Here is a 22,134-nt window from a genome sequence, read left to right as displayed (position 1 = left end):
TTGGCTAGCCATAAGTAGAAAGCTGAAACTGGATCCTTTCCTTACTCCTTATACGAAGATTAATTCAAGATGGATTAGAGACTTCAATGTTAGACCTAATACCATAAAAACCCTAGAAGAAAATCTAGGTAGTACCATTCAGGACATAGGCATGGGCAAGGACTTCATGTCTAAAACACCAAAAGCAACGGCAGCAAAAGCCATAATTGACAAATGGGATCTAATTAAACTAAATAAATGTTTAATGGTTGATTTTCTGCAGCATGAACTTTTAGTGTTTCCATTTTATATATCATTTTGGAAATAAATATAAATTATATTAGCAGAATGGATTACAAGGGTTTCTGTACAAATGTTGACTTACATCACTTCCTTGGTGTGAAAAAAATAAATATTTATTGTGAAAGCCAAGCATGATTATGCATTTCCAGGTTTAATATATTAATTATAAATTATATGTTACTTTCTGGTTACAAGTAATTATTTTTTCTTTGGAAATATAAATCGTATTTGTATAAAGTACTCAGTTAAAACTTGCTGAATTAATGAATGATATGCAGTGGGTAGACTTTAGGACATTTATTTTGGTTGCTTAACAGTTTTCCTTTTACCTGCACTCTGTTTTGTCCTGTTGGGTATAATTTTTGAGATTCCCAGAAAGAAGACTTCCATGTAAGTGAGGTGTTACTGTGCTGTTTACAGTAATGCTAAGAAACAAGGACCAGTTTGCAAAATTTGATCATGCTTTTTAAGAGTATTGACAACACTTTGTATATCTGATTTCTGATGTATATTTACATCAGAACTTTCTTAAAGATTCAGACTTTGAGAATTTTATTTTGAAGTCTTCGTGAAAAAGAAAAAATGGTTCCCAGTCAGACAACGGTTTGTTAATCACCTTTAACTGAGCTCAGAGCTGAATATGAAGATGAAACTGACTGAGAATTTATCCTTATTTAGACCCTGCATCCAGTGGAATGCCCTTTCAAACTAACAACCCAGTGACCATACATCAGCTCTGATTAGTAAGCTATATAACATCCACATTTTTCTCCTTGTCTGCTCTTTAGTAAAATAAAGGGCAAATTAATTTTTGAATTAACTTATTCTGGGTTTTTAATTGTTGCCCTAGAAGAGTGTTTCTCAAAGTGTATTGTGAGGAACACTGGTCTCTGGAAGCTCCTCCACATCCTGCTGCCAGCAGTATCTGGGGTGGACATTAGGAATGCACAGAGAAGCGGGCCTGGGCTGTATTCCTAAGAGTTTGTTGACCTTTCTACTTCTTTCTCTTTCTCTCCATTACACTTACTCACCTCAGGAGGCCTCTGACTGTGTTAGCACGTTGCTTGGGAAGATCTGGGCCATCTAACACTTTCTTTCTACTGATCTTATTGACTAAATATAGATTAACAGTTACAAGTCACATTTTTATAAATGTTAGTTGTTATTGTCTTAAATTACCCCATCTTTCATGTAGTTATTTAGAAACAAAAGCTATAAAAGTAATTTTTTAAAATAATAACAGATTAATTGTTGAATGCAGAGAATTCAGAATCAGAACATAAAATTAATCTCCTCCGGTGACTCCTTGGAAAGAGTGGGGTGAATAGAAATGTGGAGGACATGAGAATGGGAAGCACAGGTACCAAGGTTTAGACTGTAGATTATGTCCTGCTTTAGAGAAGGTATAAGAGATTATTAACAATTTCAGCTATAGACCGGACGTGGTGGCTAACACCTATAATTCCAGCACTTTGAGAGGCCAAGGCGGGTGGATCTCTTGAGGTCAGGAGTTCGAGACCAGCCTGGCCAACATGGTGAAACCCCATCTCTGCTAAAAATACAAAAATTAGCCAGGCATGGTGGTGCATGCCTATAATCCCAGCTACTCGGGAGGCTAAGGCAGGAGAATCGCTTGAACCTGGGAGGCGGAGCTTGCAGTGAGCTGAGATCACACCACTGCATTTCAGCCTGGGTAACAGAACGAGTCTCCATCTCAAAAAAAAAAAAAATATTTTTCAACATTAGTAATACTTTCTATTTGTGGGAAATTGTGGAATGAATACATTAACTATTTAGGAAGGTTCTTATTCAGGGCCCCTAAAAGTAGAATTTACCTTTTGTTTTTAATTCTGATCTCTTTAATCAGCAAAGTCTATCCTGTGCCATTGAAGTGCTACAGAAGGAAATGGATGTAGACTCTAGCTTCGTTTATGTAATGCTGCTTTACAGACATGTTGTCAAATTGTAGTTTTCAGAGGAAAACATAGTTTTCTTTGAGGTGATTCTTCTGAGTGTGGTAGGCAGGATAATGGCCCCAACGATGTCCACATCCTAATCCCCAGGTCCTGTGAATAGGTTCCCTTCCACGCCGGAAGGACTTTCACAGGTGTGATTAAGCTGAGGATCTTGAGATGAGAAGATGATCCTCGATTGTGTGGGTGGCTGTGATGTAATCACAGGGGCCCTTGTGAGAGGGAGGCAGGAGAGGCAGGTTAGGGTCAGAGGAGGAGGAGGAGGAGGCCTGAGTGATGTCAACCCCTGAGCTGAGGAATGTGGGCAGCCTCCAGGAAACAGAAGAGACAGGGAGCCTAGACCGTCTGGAAGAATGCAACCCCACCGGCCTATTGCAGACTTCTGACTTCCAGAACTGTAAGATAATAAACAGTGTCTGTTGTTTTAAGCCACACAGTTTGGGCTGTTCGTTGCAGCAGCAACAGGGAACTAATAGACACTGAAGAAGAGATTCAGTCACTCGTTGACTCAGTACTGCACGTCTGCTCTGCCAGCCACACTGCCTGGCCCAGCTGGACCTTGCCTCCTGGATGGAGAGACAGGAGTTTTAGAGAGTACTGCATGCTGCCATGAAAATAGAACTGGCAAGCAGTAGAAAATGATGGGGCAAGGAGGTGCAGAGGGGGCTCGTTTTGATGGGGCATGAGTCTAAAAAGGCCCCTCTGAGGAGCTGGAACCTGAATGTTAAAAAGGAAGTGGCCATTCTGAGCTCTGGAACCCAAGGGTTCCAGGCAGGGGACACTGTGAGTGCTGAACATGCAGAGGGGCTCGTGCTGTGACAGGAGGCAAAAGGATGCAGGACTCCCCTCCTCCACAGCCCTCCCCACTTTGATTTAAAGGAGGAGGCTGTGGTGGCTCAGGTTTTCTTATCCCCGCAGTGGGAAAACCTCAGGAGAATCTTTTCATACCTTGATCTTGCCCGAGAGGGTTGAGGGTGTGCATGGGAGGCATCCTTTCTCATGGGCATTTTGTCTGCGACTCTCAACATCCATGTGCTGTGCCCAGTCATCGCCTGTCCTCAGCCCCAGCACTCTGATGGCAGTGTTCTGAGAGCAGAGGAGCCTTGACTTCCAAATCTGTTAAGTGATACTGTGTCAGAGCTGAGAACTTCCTACTTTTGTCATCAAATTCTGAATTGGCTTTGTCATCTGGAGTGGAGCAGCCCTCCTGCGCACAGTCCCTGGCAAGAGCGACAGCAGGAGGCCGAGGGCCAACCCTTCTGGGTCCAGACAAGCCGTCCCATACCCTGCCTTGGCCCAGGTCTGTACATGAGGAGGAAGAGAGTGTTTCTGTTGCTGGCTTCTTATGAATAAGCCCTGAAGGCTCATGATCACCGTCCACTGTGTGTTCTCTCATAGCCCTTGCAGTCTAATCGTTGATGTGGATTTTAGAGAACATTTATTCCCGTCACCTGGTTTTATCAGCAAAAAGGTGGGGGCCCTGAATGGGGACATGGCCAAAGTATGTCGAGAGCTTTCAGAACCCCTACCCCTGCTCCCCGAGGACAAGGAGGATCGTGGACCTAGGAAACTGGTGGGAATGCTGAGCCTAGTCTTTTGTAAGGACACCTCCTACATCTTTTTATTTTTTTATTTTTATTTATTGTTGTTATTATTATTTTTGAGACAGAGTCTCGCTCTGTCACCCAGGCTGGAGTGCAGTGGTGCGACCTTGGCTCACCGCAACCTCCACCTCCCCAGTCCAAGCGATTCTCCTACCTCAGACTCCTGTGCAACTGGGATTACAGGTGTGTGCCATCACGCCCGGCTAATTTTTGTATTTTTAGTAGAAACGAGGTTTTGCCATGTTGGTCAGGCTTGTCTCGAACTCCTGACCTCAGGTGAGCCACCCGCCTCTGCCTCCCAAAGTGCTGGGATTACAGGTGTGAGCCACCACGCCCAGCCTCCTACATCATTTGAAAAGTGCACTTCCCTTATCCATCTGTGAATGCTTATGAGTTGCTTATGTATAAAATCAAGGGCGTATTTTGCTTTGTGAAATGTTTTTTGAATGGTCTGTATTTTTTAATTAAGTACTGACTTTTTAAACCCCCAAATGTCATGTCTCCCAGAATTAGAAGCGTAAATGATCTTCAGGGATCCTCTCCCAACTCTGCCAGATAGTCTAGGCTCCTAGAACCCTGGAAAGGTGTTTGGAGATACATACAAAGTCTGTGTGCCATGGGAATTATATGTGAAGTGGGTTATTTTAGTTTTTGTTTATTTAATGAATAGAGTAACGTAGTTACACTTAGTAATACTCATTCACCCAAAGGAAGGGGGACTGTTAAATCATTGTGTTTTTTGATGAATGGCTTGTACACTGAAAAATAAATTGGACAAACTGGCATAGAGCTCAGTGAACATGAAATCAGCTATTAGAAGAAAGCTTGTGAACAAATTCTGAGGCAGATATGCATCTTTTGATTAATGCCCTATCAATCACCCACACAGCTACCTTAGCTAAGTCTTGCCGTAATCATTCATGCTTGCTTTTGGAAACACTGGCAGCAACTATAACGCCGCAGAAACGGAATATTATTACTGATTTCTCCCTAACTTACTGTGAACAATGACTGTTTTCACCATGTTTCTGCTTTCCTTTATTAAAGAAATACAATGCAGAATGAAAGGAGAGTTCCTCAAAGCCTGGTGAAATTCTCCTAGGGTATTCTTAATGATATTCAGTCTTAAATGGGCAAGCTATTGTAATGTAAGGTTCTCTGTAGAAATAATAGTAATGTAATCCCATTGAAGCTGCCTGTTATGGATTGTAGTCAAATAGGCAAAATGTAGAGTCACATTAATGAACAGAGTATATCTTTGGAATTATTACTTAAAGTTGTTGAAATGGTTTGAATTTTGCTATTGTAATTATTTTATTCTCCGTTAATGTGCTTAACAGCCATAGTAATTAACCCACCAGATTGGAAATTTGCATGAATTCTAACTTTGACATTACAAGAAACCCTGATTCTTTCTGGGTATTACACAGCAGGATAGGGAGAAATATATACATATATATAAAAATATTTTTTACTGATTATTTTTTAAAAAGAAATTTCCATGAATGCAATTATTAGTTTTTCATGCATTTTTAAGCCATTGGCAAATTCCTTAAGAACACTCCATTCTTTTAAGAGGGTTTGATTCCAAAACCACGCTGGCACAAAGGATGATTTGGCATTGCCTGCTAGTCGAGAAATCTTTAGGTAATATCACTGCTTCCTCAGGACTTACTATAGCCTGGGAAATAGTGTGGCATAATAAAGTAGTGACAGGCATTAGCATGCATAATGGGCTTTAATAGACATTAAATGCTGTTTAGCTAGAAGAGGGAGCAGTGCTCTCCCACTGGAATATTCCTCCATCGAAGCCCATTGATCACTGATTTCAGCGGGGAGAGGTTAATCCATCAGCTTCTGTAACCAGACGGCACTGATGGAAATTCTTTAGGTGGCATTCTGGATGAACCAAGCTTTCCATCTTTACAAACAAATGAGTGATATGACAAGCATGGTGTTCAAAACACATTTAACCAATTGATTTTCTTTCCTCTTGTAATAAGATCTGGAGACATATGAAAGCGTGCGGTGTGAGCTAAGATTAAAGGAATTGCTCCATGCACAGGAACATACGGAACTAAGAGCCAATAAAAGTCCTATAAAGCATGTAGTCACCCATTCTCTTTTTTATATAAAGTTTGTTATTGCAATAAATAGTTATTATTGAGCTGATGCCTTTTATTTCTGTTTTTGCAGAATCTTGTTTCAGGTCTGCGTGTGTGTGTGCACGCACATGCGTGTCTCATCTCTGCTCATCTTTCCCTTAGAAGTTTTCAAGATGCTTGGCAATAATCCTACCTTCTCTTTAAACAAATTTGATTTGGGATGGTAAAATTATAGATAGAAAGCTGCAGATCTTGTGTACTTGTCTGAGCTCGGCGTTTAAGTGATGGTCGTCTTTTTTTTATCTCCCACGCACAGCCCAGCCTTGAGCTTCACCTACTCTTCCGCGCCCGTCTCTCTCCACATGCATCAGCAGATCCTAAGCCGACAGCAGAGCTTAGGTTCAGCCTTTGGACACAGCCCTCCACTCATCCACCCTGCCCCAACTTTTCCAACACAGAGGCCTATTCCAGGGATCCCCACGGTTCTGAACCCCGTCCAGGTCAGCTCCGGCCCTTCCGAATCCTCACAGGTGAGAGGATGCACCTGGCTGCACTGGTCAGCCGGGGTGGGGGCAGGCCACCATGTCAGCTGTTAAATCAACACGACACCTCTGTGTTCTCACAGCCTTCGTACTGGCATCCTGTCTTCTTAATGCTGAGGTCTAGTCTTCAGTTTTGGTGGACGTGTTGTGTAAATGCTTCTCATCAAACAGTTTTTTCCCCCAGAGTCATTTTCCCATGGGAATAGCAGCAGGCTGCTTGATAGGGCTCCACTGTGACCTGGTGCCATCTGTAACCTGCATCCCATGTTAATGCAGCGTGTGGATGCATTGCTCTCATTTGGTCACTGTTCATTCCCTCTGCTAGAACCACAGTTGCGACTTACCACCAGGTGGTACTTTAGAGTAAGACTAAAACTGTGCTTTGCCCTGCGTTAACTGTTGCCACTTTGATATTGTTTGGAGAAAAACCTGGACGCTCTGGTTAAAGAACTTCACAAACGGAACGGGTTGGTCTTCTACCCTCCTCACAACTTTGTTCTTTTGAAATACCCTGTTGGAGCTTGTTAAAGCTTAGGGCCTCAGCTCCATTCTTCTAGCTTTTAAAAGCCATAGGGAGTTTATACTCACGAGTTAAAAATGAAGAGCTGCCGCATTTACGTATTTTCTAGCTTTGAACATACTGTCTGAACTCTACTACTCTGGGAATTGGAGCATTATCAGTTGTTGCTTTATTGCCAAATAAGCCAGCTTGTCCCAAGTTGCAGGTTTTAATTATGGTACTGCTCCTTGTTGATGAAAATCTTTTTGTCTCTGGCTCTGCAAATGTGACCAGCAGAACAAGCCCACGAGTGAGTCTGCAGTGAGCAGCACTGGTGATCCGATGCACAACAAGAGGTCCAAGATCAAACCCGATGAAGACCTCCCCAGCCCAGGGGCTCGGGGGCAGCAGGTAGGACACTCAGGCTGCACAGGCCAGCGTCCACTCCTCCTAAGATTGGTATCTTTAAGCCAGCTCTCCCTTCCTTCCCAGTCCTGGTGTCTTTTCACAGCAGTTCCTTGTTTACTGCATTGTTGACCTTGGCCATACTCGACATGTTGTACAAAAGGCTAGGTATGGAGTGACTGAATTGTTCTTCTAGCTCAGAAGCAAATGAAGTCCAGGAAAGCCATGTGGGGCATAGCTTCTTGACAGTTTAGGCAGCTTAGGAGTATGGGCAACTGTAGTTCATAGAGGAAATGGTTGCATTAATTTGTTGCTGGCCACAGGTAAGACCAGGCTTCAATCCTCATCTGTGATCTTGAGCCTGAATTACTGAGCTCCTGGACCCAAGCCTGAGCTGTGGCGGATCTACTGATGGCTTCTATACCAATTGTGTTCTCATTGTTTCTTATTTTGCTACTTCCCACTTTCTAGGAGAGCCTGGCAAACCAGAAGGGATGAAAACACAACTAACCTAAGGCTAGTTAAATCCTGGCACTCAGCCCAAAATTCTGAAAGGAAAAGTGTAGGAATTTCAATCCGGACTCCGCCTCTAGTCACTTAAATTCTTTAGGCCTCAGTTTAAGGATGTGTAGGTTATACCCATAATATCATCTCATAGGACTCTCAGACTGACGCAGGAGGGAGCTCCATGAATGCTAATTCCCCAGCACAGAGATTGGACAAGAGTCCAGCTGTCCAGAGAATCTGGACCTTGCTGTCATCAAGCTGCTTCAGCCCAAACCTCAGACTACTTGCCCAAATTTCCTTTTCAGCAAGAACGTGGAGGCTGGAGCAAATTGGTGTCACTGGTTCTGAAATGGATCTTTCCTCTTGCATATTGCCAGACAGCAACAACCTTGCTGGTTACACTTCAATGCCTGCATACGGTTTTTATCATCTAGCCCCGGATTGGGACCTGAATCTACACAAGATGAATTCTTAAAATGACTTGGATTTGCATTGCTGTGAAGCTGCTGCAGGAAGGACTGTGCCCCTGAACTTTGATGCTGTGGCCTCTGGGCCCTGGGTAGTGAGCATATCCTTAGAGATCAGAGGTTGAATCGAGAGGACATTATCCCTATAAAGTCCACAAAAGTGTCTCACACAGTCAGCAGGGAAAACAGAAATACTAGTAAACCATTTCCCTCAATTGCAAAATATAAGAAGAAACAAATTAACAGACCAAAAATAATTAAAACAACTAAACAAAATAGAAGTACCAATCTTTTGAGTAAAGATCTGATTTGATTTATTGTCTTATGAGCTTTGTTTTGTTTGTTTTTGGTTTTGTTTTGTTTTTGTTTTTGTTTTTGTTTTTTTAGATGACATTTGGGTTTATTTTCAGCTCTATAATCAGGGCAGCAAAGTTTGGCCTCAACTTTTAATCATCGTTTTGACAGGCTGTTGCCTTGAATCACGTGTTAAAACTCTCAGAGTGTATTTGGTAAATCTGAAAACGTGCACAGAAATGATTTTATTGTTTGACTTCTTCAATTCACAAAGCCCTAGACCCAAATCTAAATCGAGTTTTTACTTTCTCTTCTTGTCTTCCCTCCCATTGTGTCTGATGCTTCCCCCTTCTCTGTTCCCTGCCCCCCACCCTCTTCTTTCAGGAACAGCCCGAAGGAACAACCCTTGTCAAGGAGGAAGGGGACAAAGATGAAAGCAAACAGGAGCCTGAAGTCATCTATGAGACAAACTGCCACTGGGAAGGCTGCACGAGGGAGTTCGACACCCAAGAGCAGCTTGTGCACGTAAGTGGATGGTATTCAGAAACAGGGCTTTACAGCTCTGTGACCCTTTCCAGGGAGGTCGGCCTCTCTGACCCTGAGCTGAGTCAAGTTTCTTAGCGAGCGGCATTGCGAACTGGAGAGGGCTTTATGACTTTCTGAGAATAAAGAAAACTCGGAGCCACGGTGCTTGACCTGTTCAGTCAGCTAAAGCTGAGTGTAAAATTCAATAAAGTCTTCAATAGAGAGTGTAATGACTCTGATCCTGTAAGCCAGAAAACACTATTTTGAGTTAGCGACTTTGATGGTTATTGAGTAATAGTAAGCTGGACATGAATTATGATTAACCTTTTAACCAAGTTTGATTCCCCTTCCAAGGCCTGGTAACAATGGAAAAAACATGGAGATGGGGGATTTCTTTTTTTCCTCTCCCAAACTCTTAAAGCCTAAGGAAGCTCCCATTATTTTAAGAGCTGCAGTTAGTACTCTAGATGAGCTAGGTAACATCACTTCTTGGTTTGAGGCCAGTTTCATGGAAAAAGTTAAATGTGTTTTTAAATGTATTTAGTGATGGATGTTTTGGAAACTGCAGCATGGTCAGATTGAGAACCACACCTCCTCCTCCAAACCAGGTTCAGAAATTTTTACACACTCTTTTGAAATATTACACATTTCAAATAATGCAGTGTGCACAAAGCCTTCTTCCCACCCCATGCCTGATTTGTGATACTCCCTTTCCAGTGCTTCACTGTTCTTGGCACTTTCTTGAAGACCAGTGGAGTTTTCCCTGGCAAATGGTACCAGGAGTGGCTGACGTGGAAGGGCATTTAGATGATCAAGAATAAAAAGATGCAGGTGCTACAACCCCTGGCAGAAGCACAGGGTCCTGTTGAGGCATTAAGTGTGGCAGGTTTTCAAGCTTTTAGTATGATGAGAAATTGAACAAAGTAGCATTTGTTGCGATTCCCCTCCTCCTGCTCTCTCTCTTTTTCTGTCTCCACTTTCTCTTTCATGATCCATTCTTCTTTTTACAGTAACTGTATTTTTAGGCAATTCATGTTTTTTGATAACTAACATTTAGATTAAGCACTAAAATTATGAGTCCCTCTTACATCCCACACGTTTCATAGGCAATGTGATCTTTTAATGTGTGTCTCCTGCAACTTGGCACATCCCATGTAATGTATTCCACGCATTGCAGTTACATTAGAGTGTTAAGCTCACAGGTTGCCAGATTTTGAGCTCTGTTTTATACAGAATGTTTTGAGGATTTTACATGATGTCGCCAGGGTTCCTCTCCTCCATTGCTTTTTAAATCATGTCTCCTGGTAATTGTATACGAAGAATTATAGATTTCTGAGCACAGCAAAAAAAAAAAAAAAAAAAAAAAAAGTCAAATGTTTTTAATTAAAGTATATTTCCAGAATTTTTCCATGAACTTAATTTGATTCTTTCTCTTTAATTTGATGCAAGTGTTATTTTTAAGCCAAGCCTGACTTAATGGCCATTTATTCTTGCTGACTGTTTAATGGAAATCACAAAGACATTGGAATACCAAGGGGGAGAAAAGTTTGGCATTTTTGTTTTAGTATGGGGAAATACTCCCAAAGAGTAGCATATGCTATGTGTATCCTTAGTGATATAATGAATGATCAACAAACATGAAGAGAATTGTTTGTGCAAAACCTGCTTTTATAGAAGAGATGTTGGCAGGATGTCTTGCTTTTTAAAATATCCTGAAGGTGACACAGTCTCATGGTGCTGTTTTGGAGGAGAAGTCATTGTAGTTTGCAAGGAATGTTGGATACTGGTTCAGTCATTACCAAATCAGGAATGAAATAAGAGCTTATTCTAAGTCTACATTTAAAATGAATTGTGCTCCTCATAAGAGGCAGGGTTTGAAGTAATGTTTTTTTGGAGTGCAGTAGTAGCTTAACCCTTTTACAGCCTAAATACAGTAATGTGAAAACTTTTAAAAGATGGTGAAATTGTAGGTATTTGAATTTAATTTCAGTGGCCAATGGTCTCAATGATGTTTTAATAGGGAGATCTGAGTAGTTTTAAAGGAAGGCTACTTAAAACTACCAACTAAATGACCAACGTGTTGTCTGTTTTATCAAAGCGGTCTTTAAAAAATATGAATGCGCACATATACAGTGGAATATTTTAATTCCAGATTAACCAGAAGAAATTCATGTCAGGATTAGAAGAAAATCCAATATATTACCTTTATGATACTAATTTTAGTCTGAGACAAATTATATGAGTAAATAAACTTAATTAAATGAATTAAGAATTTTAATTTACCACAACATAAATAAGAATACTAGTTTGTATCACTTACTTTCTACTTTTTTACTTACTCTCTGAGGTGCAGGATCCCCAAGTTTGCATGTTTAAATTGATTCTACATTGCATGACATGCGTGTACTTTCTTACTTATGAGTATATCTGGCAGCAGTAGTGGTGGCCTGTTGTAGAGTAGGTAGGTGCTTTGTATTATGTTGATTGAAGGAATAGCTACTTCAAGTCCACCTAATTACTTTGGTGGTAGAATAAATACCAGTTGCAAAAACTACTTTTTTACAGAGGGAAGCATTAACAGTTTCCATTCCTGTGACTTTCCTTGGAGAGAGGACATTTTGTGAATTAGTTGAATTTTCATGCCACATACAACCAAGAGGCAAGGTGTTAAACCATTCTGATGCTCTGCCTTATTTATAGCCGTGACCCATTCTTTTTCCCCTTCTTACAGTTAATAGAAAGATTCATGATTCTTCATGGTTGTCTATCTAGTGTCTGACAGTCCCGACTGCCTGCTAAAGCAAGTCACTATCTATAATTGATATCCTTCCGGGGAATAGGGTGCTGGCTGCAATTGAAGGGCTTTGCTGAAAGCTCTTAAATCCTGACAAGTTCTCCCCTTGTTCTGGTTCAGTCGTTGAGCTGCACGGTTGGAATTCCGGAGTTATTTGAACTTGGTGCAAAAGGGAGACATGTGTTTCACATTAGCAAATCACAAAGTTGAAGAAGAGAATTAGAAACTCGGCTGACTTTGCCCGCCAGGTAGTCTCATTTCCACTGTAATGCACTCCATGTACTCTTGAAAAGATTACCTCGTCCATTACTATCTGAACAGATGGGCTAAATATTAGCCCTTCCCTTCTCTTCTCCTTTATTTCAAGCCCCTCTCCTTCACCAGTTATGTATTTATTCTAGGTTTGCTGCTGGGTCTTTATCACAGGGATGTTTAATTAATTTCTCTTCCCAGCAAGATAATTACAATTGGGCTTACTTACTCTCAAGCTAGTATTAAATTTGTCATAAATTTACTTCTATGACCAGAAGCTAAGAAGATAGATGCGTGTTTTTGTTAGCTGTGTTCTTTTTGTGCTTCGTCCCTTTCTTGGTGTCAGTTAAAATTGAAGGAAACAAAAAAGCAAGAGGAGTATATAGAACAAAAAATAATTCCAAGTACACTGAAGATGGAATTTATTATTGATTTGCCAAGATGCAGGTATTTTGTCTTGCCATTTGAAAGACACACATTCTAACATCTCAAAATGAGTTGAAAGTCCATATTGTTCTTCAATTTTGAATTAACCAGACCTTTTTTGTTGTTGAGCATTATAAAAGATGTGAATCATAACTTCAAATGTGTTTCTGAGAGTTGTAGTGTATCCATTTTCAAAGTGTTATTTGGTTTCGCTTTCTGCTTAGGCTGTTTGGTTTGTGCTGATATTATTTGGTTTAGCTTGTGTTGTTATGCAAAGCAGTTCAGCCCAGCTTCTTCCAAGGAGGAAGGACGCTTTCTGTCTAAACAGAGATTCATTTCCCTCTTGTTTTAATTTTGTCATAGAAGTAAGTTCCATCTTTGACTCTTTGATGTTTGAGGTGTCTGAAATATGCACAGCCTGCAGCACACGTTAGTCTCAGGTTCTCTGAAATCTGTACACTTTGGTTGTGCATGACATTGTATATACCACCTATGTTTTGAGAGGCTTTCTAAGAGGAGGAAAAGGAATAAACATAAGTAACTTTTATCTCAGTGTGGAGTCATTACTGCTGAGTGGCTGGTTATGCTTGAAAACATCAGTGCTGAGATTGAAAGAATAATAGTATCATCACCATACTTCATGTCCACCTGTTTGCTGTAACTCTGCAACTCTTCGCTCTCAATTTCAACAATCCAACTCCCTATTTCTGTGTAAAAAATAACACATATACTATTCTCCCCAAAGGTCTTTAAAAAGTCAAATGATTTTTCAAGTTTTATTCCCCAGCCCAATCCCCAGCAGCATGACCCTGCAGGGCCCTTGGCAATTGCACGGGGGAATGTTGTCTTCTACCTTTGGGGCAGAACCACAGAGAATGTGAGATGTATTTCTGTTAGCACCCAGCTTCAACTAGGTGGCATTTAAGTCTCTGTAATCCTCCATTTGTCTCCTTTAAACATAGTGTCAGAAATTCACCTTTTTGTAGAGTGATTAACCACCTACTTGGATTTTAAAATGCTTTCATATGCTGCGAATTTTGATGTCTAAAAGCATGCTGAAGTTTCCTTTATCAGAAGAATACAGTCATAATCACCTTTGCTGCCATTTGGAAACAAATTCTATACATCAGCAGCATGAAAATGAGGGCCTTTCTTTTTAATACAGAGATTTAGATATAAAGAAAGCACATCTAATTTGTGAAGAATTGATGTGTCTGTAGAAACGCAAGAAAGAGTTAGGATGTGAAGACATTCTTTCACATTAATACCATGATCCTAAATTTGCATTTTAAATGTTTCCCATATAATTTTGATCCCTTTGCTAAAGTTGCATTGTCTATCCTTACCTAAGAGAAAATTGAGTTTAAGATGTGATAGAGGTCTCAGATATGAGGCAGAAATTAGTTTTGTGTGCACATAAAACATAAAACGAATGAGAGGAGATTTTGATCTTATTTTCCCTACATGGAGCTGCTAGTTAATTTGGTTACTCTAATTATTTGGAAACACAGCATATAAAATATAGACTAAGTACTACAAACTTCAAAGCCATCTTTTGACAATTTTGCCTTAAGGGTCACGTTCTCTTTAAAGTTGCTGACTAAATTGCACCTGCAGAAATTGTTCCCATAAAGAGACACTCAGGAGATCAGATCGAGTGCAAGGGTGTGTGAAGGCTGTGTGGTCCACCAGCCAGAGCCCCCCAGGCCCAGCTGGGATTCTGAGTGGCAGCCCCATCTCTGCCCTGCCTCTTGGGATGACCTCCTTCGAACCATTTGACCCCTTAGAACGTTATTTTCTCACTTATCATACTGTGAAACAGCCGTGAAAATAAACGCTGTCCCCAACGTCCAAGGCCAAGCAGAGATCACATGCAGTAGGTCTAATGAGAAACAGACAGAGGGTCTCAAAGAGGTCACTCCGTCTTTCGTTGTTTTATGTGTGTGTTTCGCTGGGTTGAGTGCGGGAGGAGAATGCGGTGGCACTGTTGGTTTCTGTGACTTATTTTATATTAATTGTTGCTAAACTGGGATGTACACTAGACTGAAGCCAAGAGACTTCCTTTTTCTTCTGCAGTGTGTGTCTGCTCAATAAGACCTGGCCAAGACATCTTGCCTCGTTCAACCTTGGTTTTAGTCAAAGAAAGCAAAAGGTTTGAATTGGATAGTCCTTAGGATAGGGATGGCAAATAGATTCTCTCTCAAGTGCCAGCTTGCTAGCTGGCAGCCACCAGGAGTGCTGTGCAGAGTCCCCCCCCTCCCCTTTCAGCCTGGGAGGAAGTTTGGGATGAGCTGGGAGTTGGGGGGCTGTGAACAGTTATGGGTGACTGCCCCCAGGTGGAGTTTAGGAGGCACCATGTATTAGTTACTTCCTTAATTCATTCATCCGTTGTATAGTCCCTGAAATATTTCATCAAAATCTTGCTCTGAGTAACTGTTTCTGCCATCTGGGGAACATTTTCCTATTGAAAGCTTTTTAGCTGGTTCTCAATGATACTTTAGGTGAGATTCTAGATTCTGCCAATAATTAGTGCCCTGAAATATTCTGTATGGATCCATTCCAGACAAGTGGGAATGGTGGTCACTTTGGACTGGGCTGCATACCTCATTTAAATATACTTGCCTACAGCAGATGTTGCTGGCATAATGTATTCTCCTGTTTATTAGGAAAAGTATAGGCCAATATTAGTGGATCAGCCATTTGCTCAACAGCTCTTGATGAGATGTGCAGATCCCTGGCAGGTGCTGCATGGGCTGGAGACAGCCCGTGTGGTACCCACAGCCCCAGCTTTGTGGTGGGCACATGATTTACACCTTCAAGAACTAGACAGTCTAACTGTGAGGAGGAGATAAGGAAACATAAAGGCATAGTGAACAACATGAGGCGAAACATAATGAAGCCATAATTGTGTATTGTGACTATGGGCTGAGAGAGGGAGGAGTACAGAGGGATGCTAGAAAAGACTCCTAGGAAACAGGTGGAAAATATAGTTAGGGTCAAAGTAAATCATACAGGTAAACTTTTGAGGCCTGATGAAATGTTGTTGATGTTGATGGCGATGATTTGAGAAGAATTAGCACCGGATTTGAAAGAATATTTTTGTTTCCCATTGTTACCCAGTGGCAGTACAATGTGAATGTGTTTCAAAGTGGACCAACCTGGGTTCACAGCCTGCTCTGCTTCCAACGAAAATAGTAACATTTACCACATAAAATGGTGATGGAATTAGCTAAAAAAGTTATACTCAATAAAATGTTAGTGATTCTGCTTATAAGAGAGAAAAATGTAAAGATATGTAGAGGCTGCTATGTCCATGCATGTCACATATAAAAGCAGAGGTTAGGTTAATATTTAGACAGTGCTGGGGTTGGTATGTCAGCATGAAATTAGTAATTGCAAAAAGATTTCAATAAGCCCCCAGTTCATGAAACACTGCGAGAAGAACTGGAGGGGTCTCTGGGTTCATTTCTTCCATTGCAGGTTCTTCTTCCTTGTGTGTTTCTGCGGTGTGGAGATTCCATCTCTCCTGTTCATGTGTCTTCGTGTCCTGATATCCTTCTGGAAATTTTCTTCAGTGGTTACACCAAACCAAGATTTCCCCACTGTAGCACATAGGGGCTGATCATTCTCTGGTGTTGGGGGCTGTCCTGGGCATTGTAGGGTGTTGAGCAGCATTCCAAGCCTCTCCCCACGAGATGCCAGTTCTTTATAGTGAGGGGCTGTCCTGCGCATTCCCTCCCTCGTCATGGCAACCAAAACTGTTTCCAGACATTGTCAGATGTCCCCTGGGAGACGGCATTGCCCCCAGTTATGCCGTAAATATTTTCTTTTGCCGTATAGTGTGGAGAGAGAAAAACACACATAAGAAAATGAAAAAATATAATTGTGATTAAAGAAAAAGTTTCTCCTGCTTAAATGTACTTTAGAATGTTCAGATTAGAAATAAGAGATGATCTCATTAAAATATCTCTAGTAAAAAGCTACTTAAATACACCTATGTGGGGTGTGTGTGTGTAAACTGGCAGAACTTAATTTTAAAACCACATTTGCTAAGGTTAGGCACACAGTAGTTCTCAGCAAGGCCCATAACCAGCCAAGCTGTTTTTCTTGGTGGAGAAACTCCATCACTATTTTTTTTTTTTTTTTCCAGCCCTAGGGAAGTCACACAGACTCCAGCTTCTGAGATCATGGCAAGCAGAGTTGGAGATCAGGCTCCTGCTTTGACATAAAACAGAGCTCCAGGAACAGAAAGTAGTTTTCTAATGCGAGGACTTTTTAAGATTTGGGGATATTTAGGCTTCTCTGGGATTAGCCAAATACTACCATGGAGGCATTTTTATTTTTTCTAGAACAATTAATGTTGCAAGAGAAGAGAACTGTAAATGGGATATCCTCAAGAGACTTTGTATAAGCCAAGGCCTTAAACTTAAACCAACTCCACCCGACCCCACCCAGTTACCAGTAAAACCAGCATTAATCAGTGAGTAGGGGATGGGAAGAACACCAGATAGTGTGTTGGGGATCTGCCTTTCATTCCTACATCTGGCAGAAACTGTTTCTGAATTTAAGTAAGTCACCCTGCAGTAAGTCCTCCGTGTCTCATCTGTAAAGTGGAGATGATAATATCCATTCTGGGCTCTTCACTGGGTTTTTTAATTTGTTTTTTGTTTAGGAGGATAGAATGAGATCCTATAATGGAAGTAGTTTGTAAACTCAAAAGCTTTATTCAAACGTAAGGACAAATAGAATCCATAGCAAGTAGTACTAATAAACTCATTCAATTGAAGAATGGAGAGATTAAGTGGACTTTTATGAACATTTAAAGATGTCGTAAGTATACCATTGATTCAGTTGCACAGGTTCACGTATGCGGGCTGTTGTTAATCTTACCTGTTTACTCATCTGCTGTTGATCCATCACCACCACCTGGTGGCCACTTCAGAAATTGCAGGCATAATATCTAGAAGAAAATGCTTCATGCATATCAGATCTAGGGTGCTGGGGTTGCGGGCTGCCCCTTTGGGTAAGGGGAGCATACAGGGCAGGCTGTTATGAGTACTATCGATGTACAAGCAGAACAGCGGGAAAATGAGTAAAGTGAAGGCACAGAAGAAGGAATGAAAGATACATCTCATGGTGATTGGACATGAGCATGGTATAGAATAAACTGGCAGATTTAAACACAGAAAGACCATTGCAGAAAGGCTTTGGGGATTCTATGTGGAGGAGACAGCAGGAAGAAGTTAATGGGTACAGAAAGTATGGGAAAATTTTATCTATGATTATAGCTAATATAATAAAAGGCTGAGGTTTTTGACATCTCTTTGAATTAGAAATATAATTACAAATGATTTGTTTTATGCTTTTTGGTTGAAGAGTGGTATGATAAGTAATGCAGTTAGAGCAGAACCAAAGTATGTCCGGAAGGCAGAAGGGTAGTGGGTGGTAAGATTAAAGAGCCAAGTAGCACCATGTTATGGGAGATGTGATTGTTAGACTAGGAGTCAGACTTTTATTCCAGATGGAGTAAGGAGAATTAAATGCTTTTGATGAGAGGAATGGCTTGAGCCAGCATCAGCTTTAGAAAAATGGGGCTGAGCCTTGCAAAATCTGGGAAGTTGCAAGTACAGTGTATTAAAGAGGGGAAGGGTAGGCTGGGGCAGGGCCAGAAGTGAGATTCTGCAGTGGAAGTTATTTGAAATTGTTTTTTAAAATTTGGGAGGATAATTTGGAGATGTTTTACAGTTACAGTTTGGGCAGCTGATGTGGATGTTCTACATGATATCCAGAGAGAAGTCAGAAGCTTCAGGGCTGCTGGCTGAGCCCTGGGAGGAGATGTTGCCCATGGAACCCCTGTCTCTTGCCTGTGTGGCATCAGTCTCTTTACCAAAGGGTACTGAGATTCTGTCATCTTTCTTTAAAAGAGGATTATGAGGGTTGTTGGGAGAATTATCTCTGAGAGTTTATGAGAGAGATCTACTACAGTGCTAGTCAAGTTTTTAGAGCCAGTTAGCTTTTATTGTGATTGTTATCATTTTTCCTTTGTCATTATTTTGCTTTGTGCAAAATAAGGTATGCCAGGCCAAGCAAGTGGCACATATCTATAATCCCAGCACTTTGGGAGGCCATGGTGGGAGGATCACTTGTACTCAGGAGTTCAAGGCCATCCTGGGCAACACAGCAAGACCCCATCTCTACAAAATAATAATAATAATAATTTAGCCCAACATGGTGAAGCATACCTGTAGTCCCAGCTACTTGAGAGGCTGAGGTGGCTTCAATGAGCTATGATTGTACCACTGTACTCCAGCCTGGGCAACAGAGTGAGACTGTCTCAAAAAATATAATAAGGTGTGTCTTATTTTCTAGTTATGAATATATAATCCTGTGGTACACAAGCATCACCCGGCAAATAGCTCCATACATCTACAGTGGCCGCTTTTCTTCCAATGAGGGCAGGACTGTTTTGGACAAATCCAGAGAATGAATATTCAAAGCATTAGGTCTGGTGGGCTTAGACAAATAAAATACACAGGTAGGTCGACCACATTTTATTTCTAGGTGGTGATTCAGATGAATGGGATGTAGTTGCTGGTCTGTTTGGCAGGAATGAAAATGTCTTTCTAATCACGAAAACAAAACTGCACTAGCTGTCTTCTGTCAGATTCACAGGACTCTCTCTGGTTGACCATGTCTCTAACATAACCGGCCCAATCTTATCTCGGCTGCTCCACCTCCCTAAAGGGACATGGTGTTTCTTTAGGCTCTCTCTTGTGCTTCAACACAAATGACCTGTCCCAAGAAGCTCTCTAGGACAGGCAGGAGAGCCCAGTTCATGAAGAGGAGGTCTTCCTGGTAGCTTTTCCTGGGGACAGGGAGAGTTCTCTCAGGTCCCTCTGGTGCAGCTTCTACCACAAGATAAAGTAGTCAAGCTGCAAGTGAAACACAGCCCTCACTGTATTCCTCCTTGTGTTTAGCACAGATAAACTTCACTGGAATCTCAGTACTGAGCCATTTGGCTTCTGGCTGCAGCTTTAATTGGTAAAATGCAGATTTTTTTTTTTTTTTTTTTCTTGATCAAGAGGGGATGATTCTTGTTATCAGTCCAGAGCATCTTATTTCAAGATGAAAAGCCTTTACAGAATTACAGATGCCAGCACTTGTACAAAGCTTTTTGGCAATTGACAAGTCAAAGAGAAAGTATGATTTATTAGCCTATAATGGCTAACCCTGAGCAATGGTCTAGGTCCTACTGATTTGTGAAATTGCTTAATGTGAACTGCCTTTTTATGCTACACAGGCCCCAGGTTACTCAAATAAATGTAGCGTCTACATTACATGAAATGTTACAGGAGAGGGAAAAAGAAAAGGGAGGGGGGAGAGGAGCAAGATGGATTCTAAAATCCATCTTGGTGGTGCCTCTTACAGTAGTTTGGCTGATAAGCCGGCAGAGGAAAGATTAATAACGAGGCTTGTCGCTATCAGTACCTGCTTGTCGATTCTCTGTAACAGGACTGTCTGTTCAGCATGGAAATTATTGATTAAATAAAAATTGCTATTAGATTGTGACGTGATCCATAATCACAAACAATGGTGGACATTCCTCTCTTAGATCCTCGGCCATGCATCAAGTTGTTTCCTTTTTCCTCTGGCCATAATTTATATTGTGCTGACACTTGGGCTCATTAGGTTTATCCTTTCTGCTCAGAGGCATGGGAGGTGAGGACCAGCAGGAAGTGGGGGAGGAAGAGAGGAGAGAGAACGGCCCCTGCCAGGGGTCTGGCCAGTTTATTCACTGGGCTAGCGTAAACATGTTGCAGTAAAATACATATCACGTAGCAGTTACCATTTTGACCATTTCGAAGTTTGCAGTTCAATGTGGCATTGATCACAGTCATAATGTTGTGTAACCACCACCACGGTCCACTTCCAGGACATTTTGATCACCCCACAAGGCAGCTCTGTATACATGAAGCGGTCACCTCCCATTTCCCCTCCCTGCCAGCCCCTGAAAACTACCAAACTGTCTTCTGTCTCTATGGATTTGTTTATTCTGGATATTTCTTATAAATGAAATCATACAAAATGTGACCTTTTGTATGATTTCTGCCTTGTTTGCACTTACCATGTTTTCAAAGTTCATTAATGCTGTGGCAGGTATCAGTGCTTTATTCCTTTTCATGACTGAATAATATTCTCTTGGATGGCTGTACCACATTTTGTTTATCCATGCATCTCTTGATGGACATTTGAGTTTCTACTTTCTTGCTATTGTGTTATTGTAAACATTCATTTACAAGTTCATGCTTGAACACCTGTTTTCAGTTCTTTTGGGTATATCCCTAGAAGTGGGATTGCTGGGCCATGTGGTAATTCTCTTTGGTTTATTTGAGAAACTGCTAAAACTATGGCAGGGTTTAAGCTGTAGGCTCTGCCTTTTTCAGGTGTTCTCACCTTTAACTTCATTCTGCTTCCCTCAGTACCACCCCTTCTTGCCTGAGTGCTACCTAAGCTCCCCTGGGCTGGGGATTCAGTCTGGCTGTGGAGTGCTCTGTGACACTGCTATCTGTGGATATACAGGCAATACCCAGCAAATAGTTGCATACATCTACGGTGGCCACATTTCCACTAAACAGGGTGGGACTGAGAGCCAAAGCATTAGGCTAGGTGGGCTTAGACCAATAAAATACACTGGTAGATTGACCACATTTTATTTCTAAATGGTGATTCAGAGGAATGGGGTATAGTTTCTGTTCTGTTCAGTAGGAATGAACATAATCCTCTTTTAGTAACTAGTTTGTGTGTCCTCCTTCCAGGACATTATTGCTGTAGTCCCTTCTAATTGTGGAATCTTAAAAATGACCCAACCAACTACAAGGAGGTCTAGAAAGGCTAAAAAACATATTGAAGGCTACTAAACTCATTAGTGAATGGTTTGCTGCTGATTAATCAGTTCCCTCATACACAAATCATACTGTTTTAATGGATGCTTGGTGCATATGAGGAAGGTTTGGCCTTTAGATGTTCTTAACTACTAAATGTATGCATTTTACTATCTCATACTTCACCCCAACAAAGACAGTCCCCTTCCCCTGTCCACTTCACTCAAGTTGCCTCAAGTTTGATATTTTCCCACATATTTATGGCCAGTTAGATACCATTGAAAGCGAATATAACGCTTCATCAGAAACTTCAGACCCTTTTATCAAAACACTGGTGAAAATCACACGCTCATCTATAACTGAATATTTCTACTCAGGCTAAAAACCATGAACTCATCCAAAAGAGACATCTGTCTATTGATGTAGACAGTACTCTCGTACCGGTGTGCTATTTATTGATTATCCTAAGCTTAAAGCTGGAAGCAACACTTAGAGGAAGCATAACTTCTTAAACTTCAACCTCCAAGCTCCCAATGCACTCCCCTACCCAACCCTGTCTTATTTACCAGTCCCACTT

At 41.2% G+C, this 22,134-nt stretch overlaps 1 protein-coding gene across 2 annotated transcripts in view; it reads left to right on the top strand.

The window, feature by feature from the left end:
• The window catches only part of GLI3 (GLI family zinc finger 3), a 262,787-nt gene that overhangs the window by 194,549 nt on the left and 46,104 nt on the right, over nt 1-22,134 (top strand). For both annotated transcript variants that reach the window (XM_023226448.1, XM_023226445.1), the window contains exons 7-9: nt 6,281-6,494; nt 7,303-7,416; nt 9,063-9,203. In XM_023226448.1, the coding sequence (XP_023082216.1) occupies nt 6,281-6,494; nt 7,303-7,416; nt 9,063-9,203 (469 nt within the window). The remainder of the gene's footprint in view (nt 1-6,280; nt 6,495-7,302; nt 7,417-9,062; nt 9,204-22,134) is intronic.

Source organism: Piliocolobus tephrosceles, chromosome 8, assembly GCF_002776525.5.
Source record: "Piliocolobus tephrosceles isolate RC106 chromosome 8, ASM277652v3, whole genome shotgun sequence".
NCBI classification, from domain to species: Eukaryota; Metazoa; Chordata; class Mammalia; order Primates; family Cercopithecidae; genus Piliocolobus; species Piliocolobus tephrosceles.
This window is presented reverse-complemented; position numbering and strand designations above follow the sequence as displayed.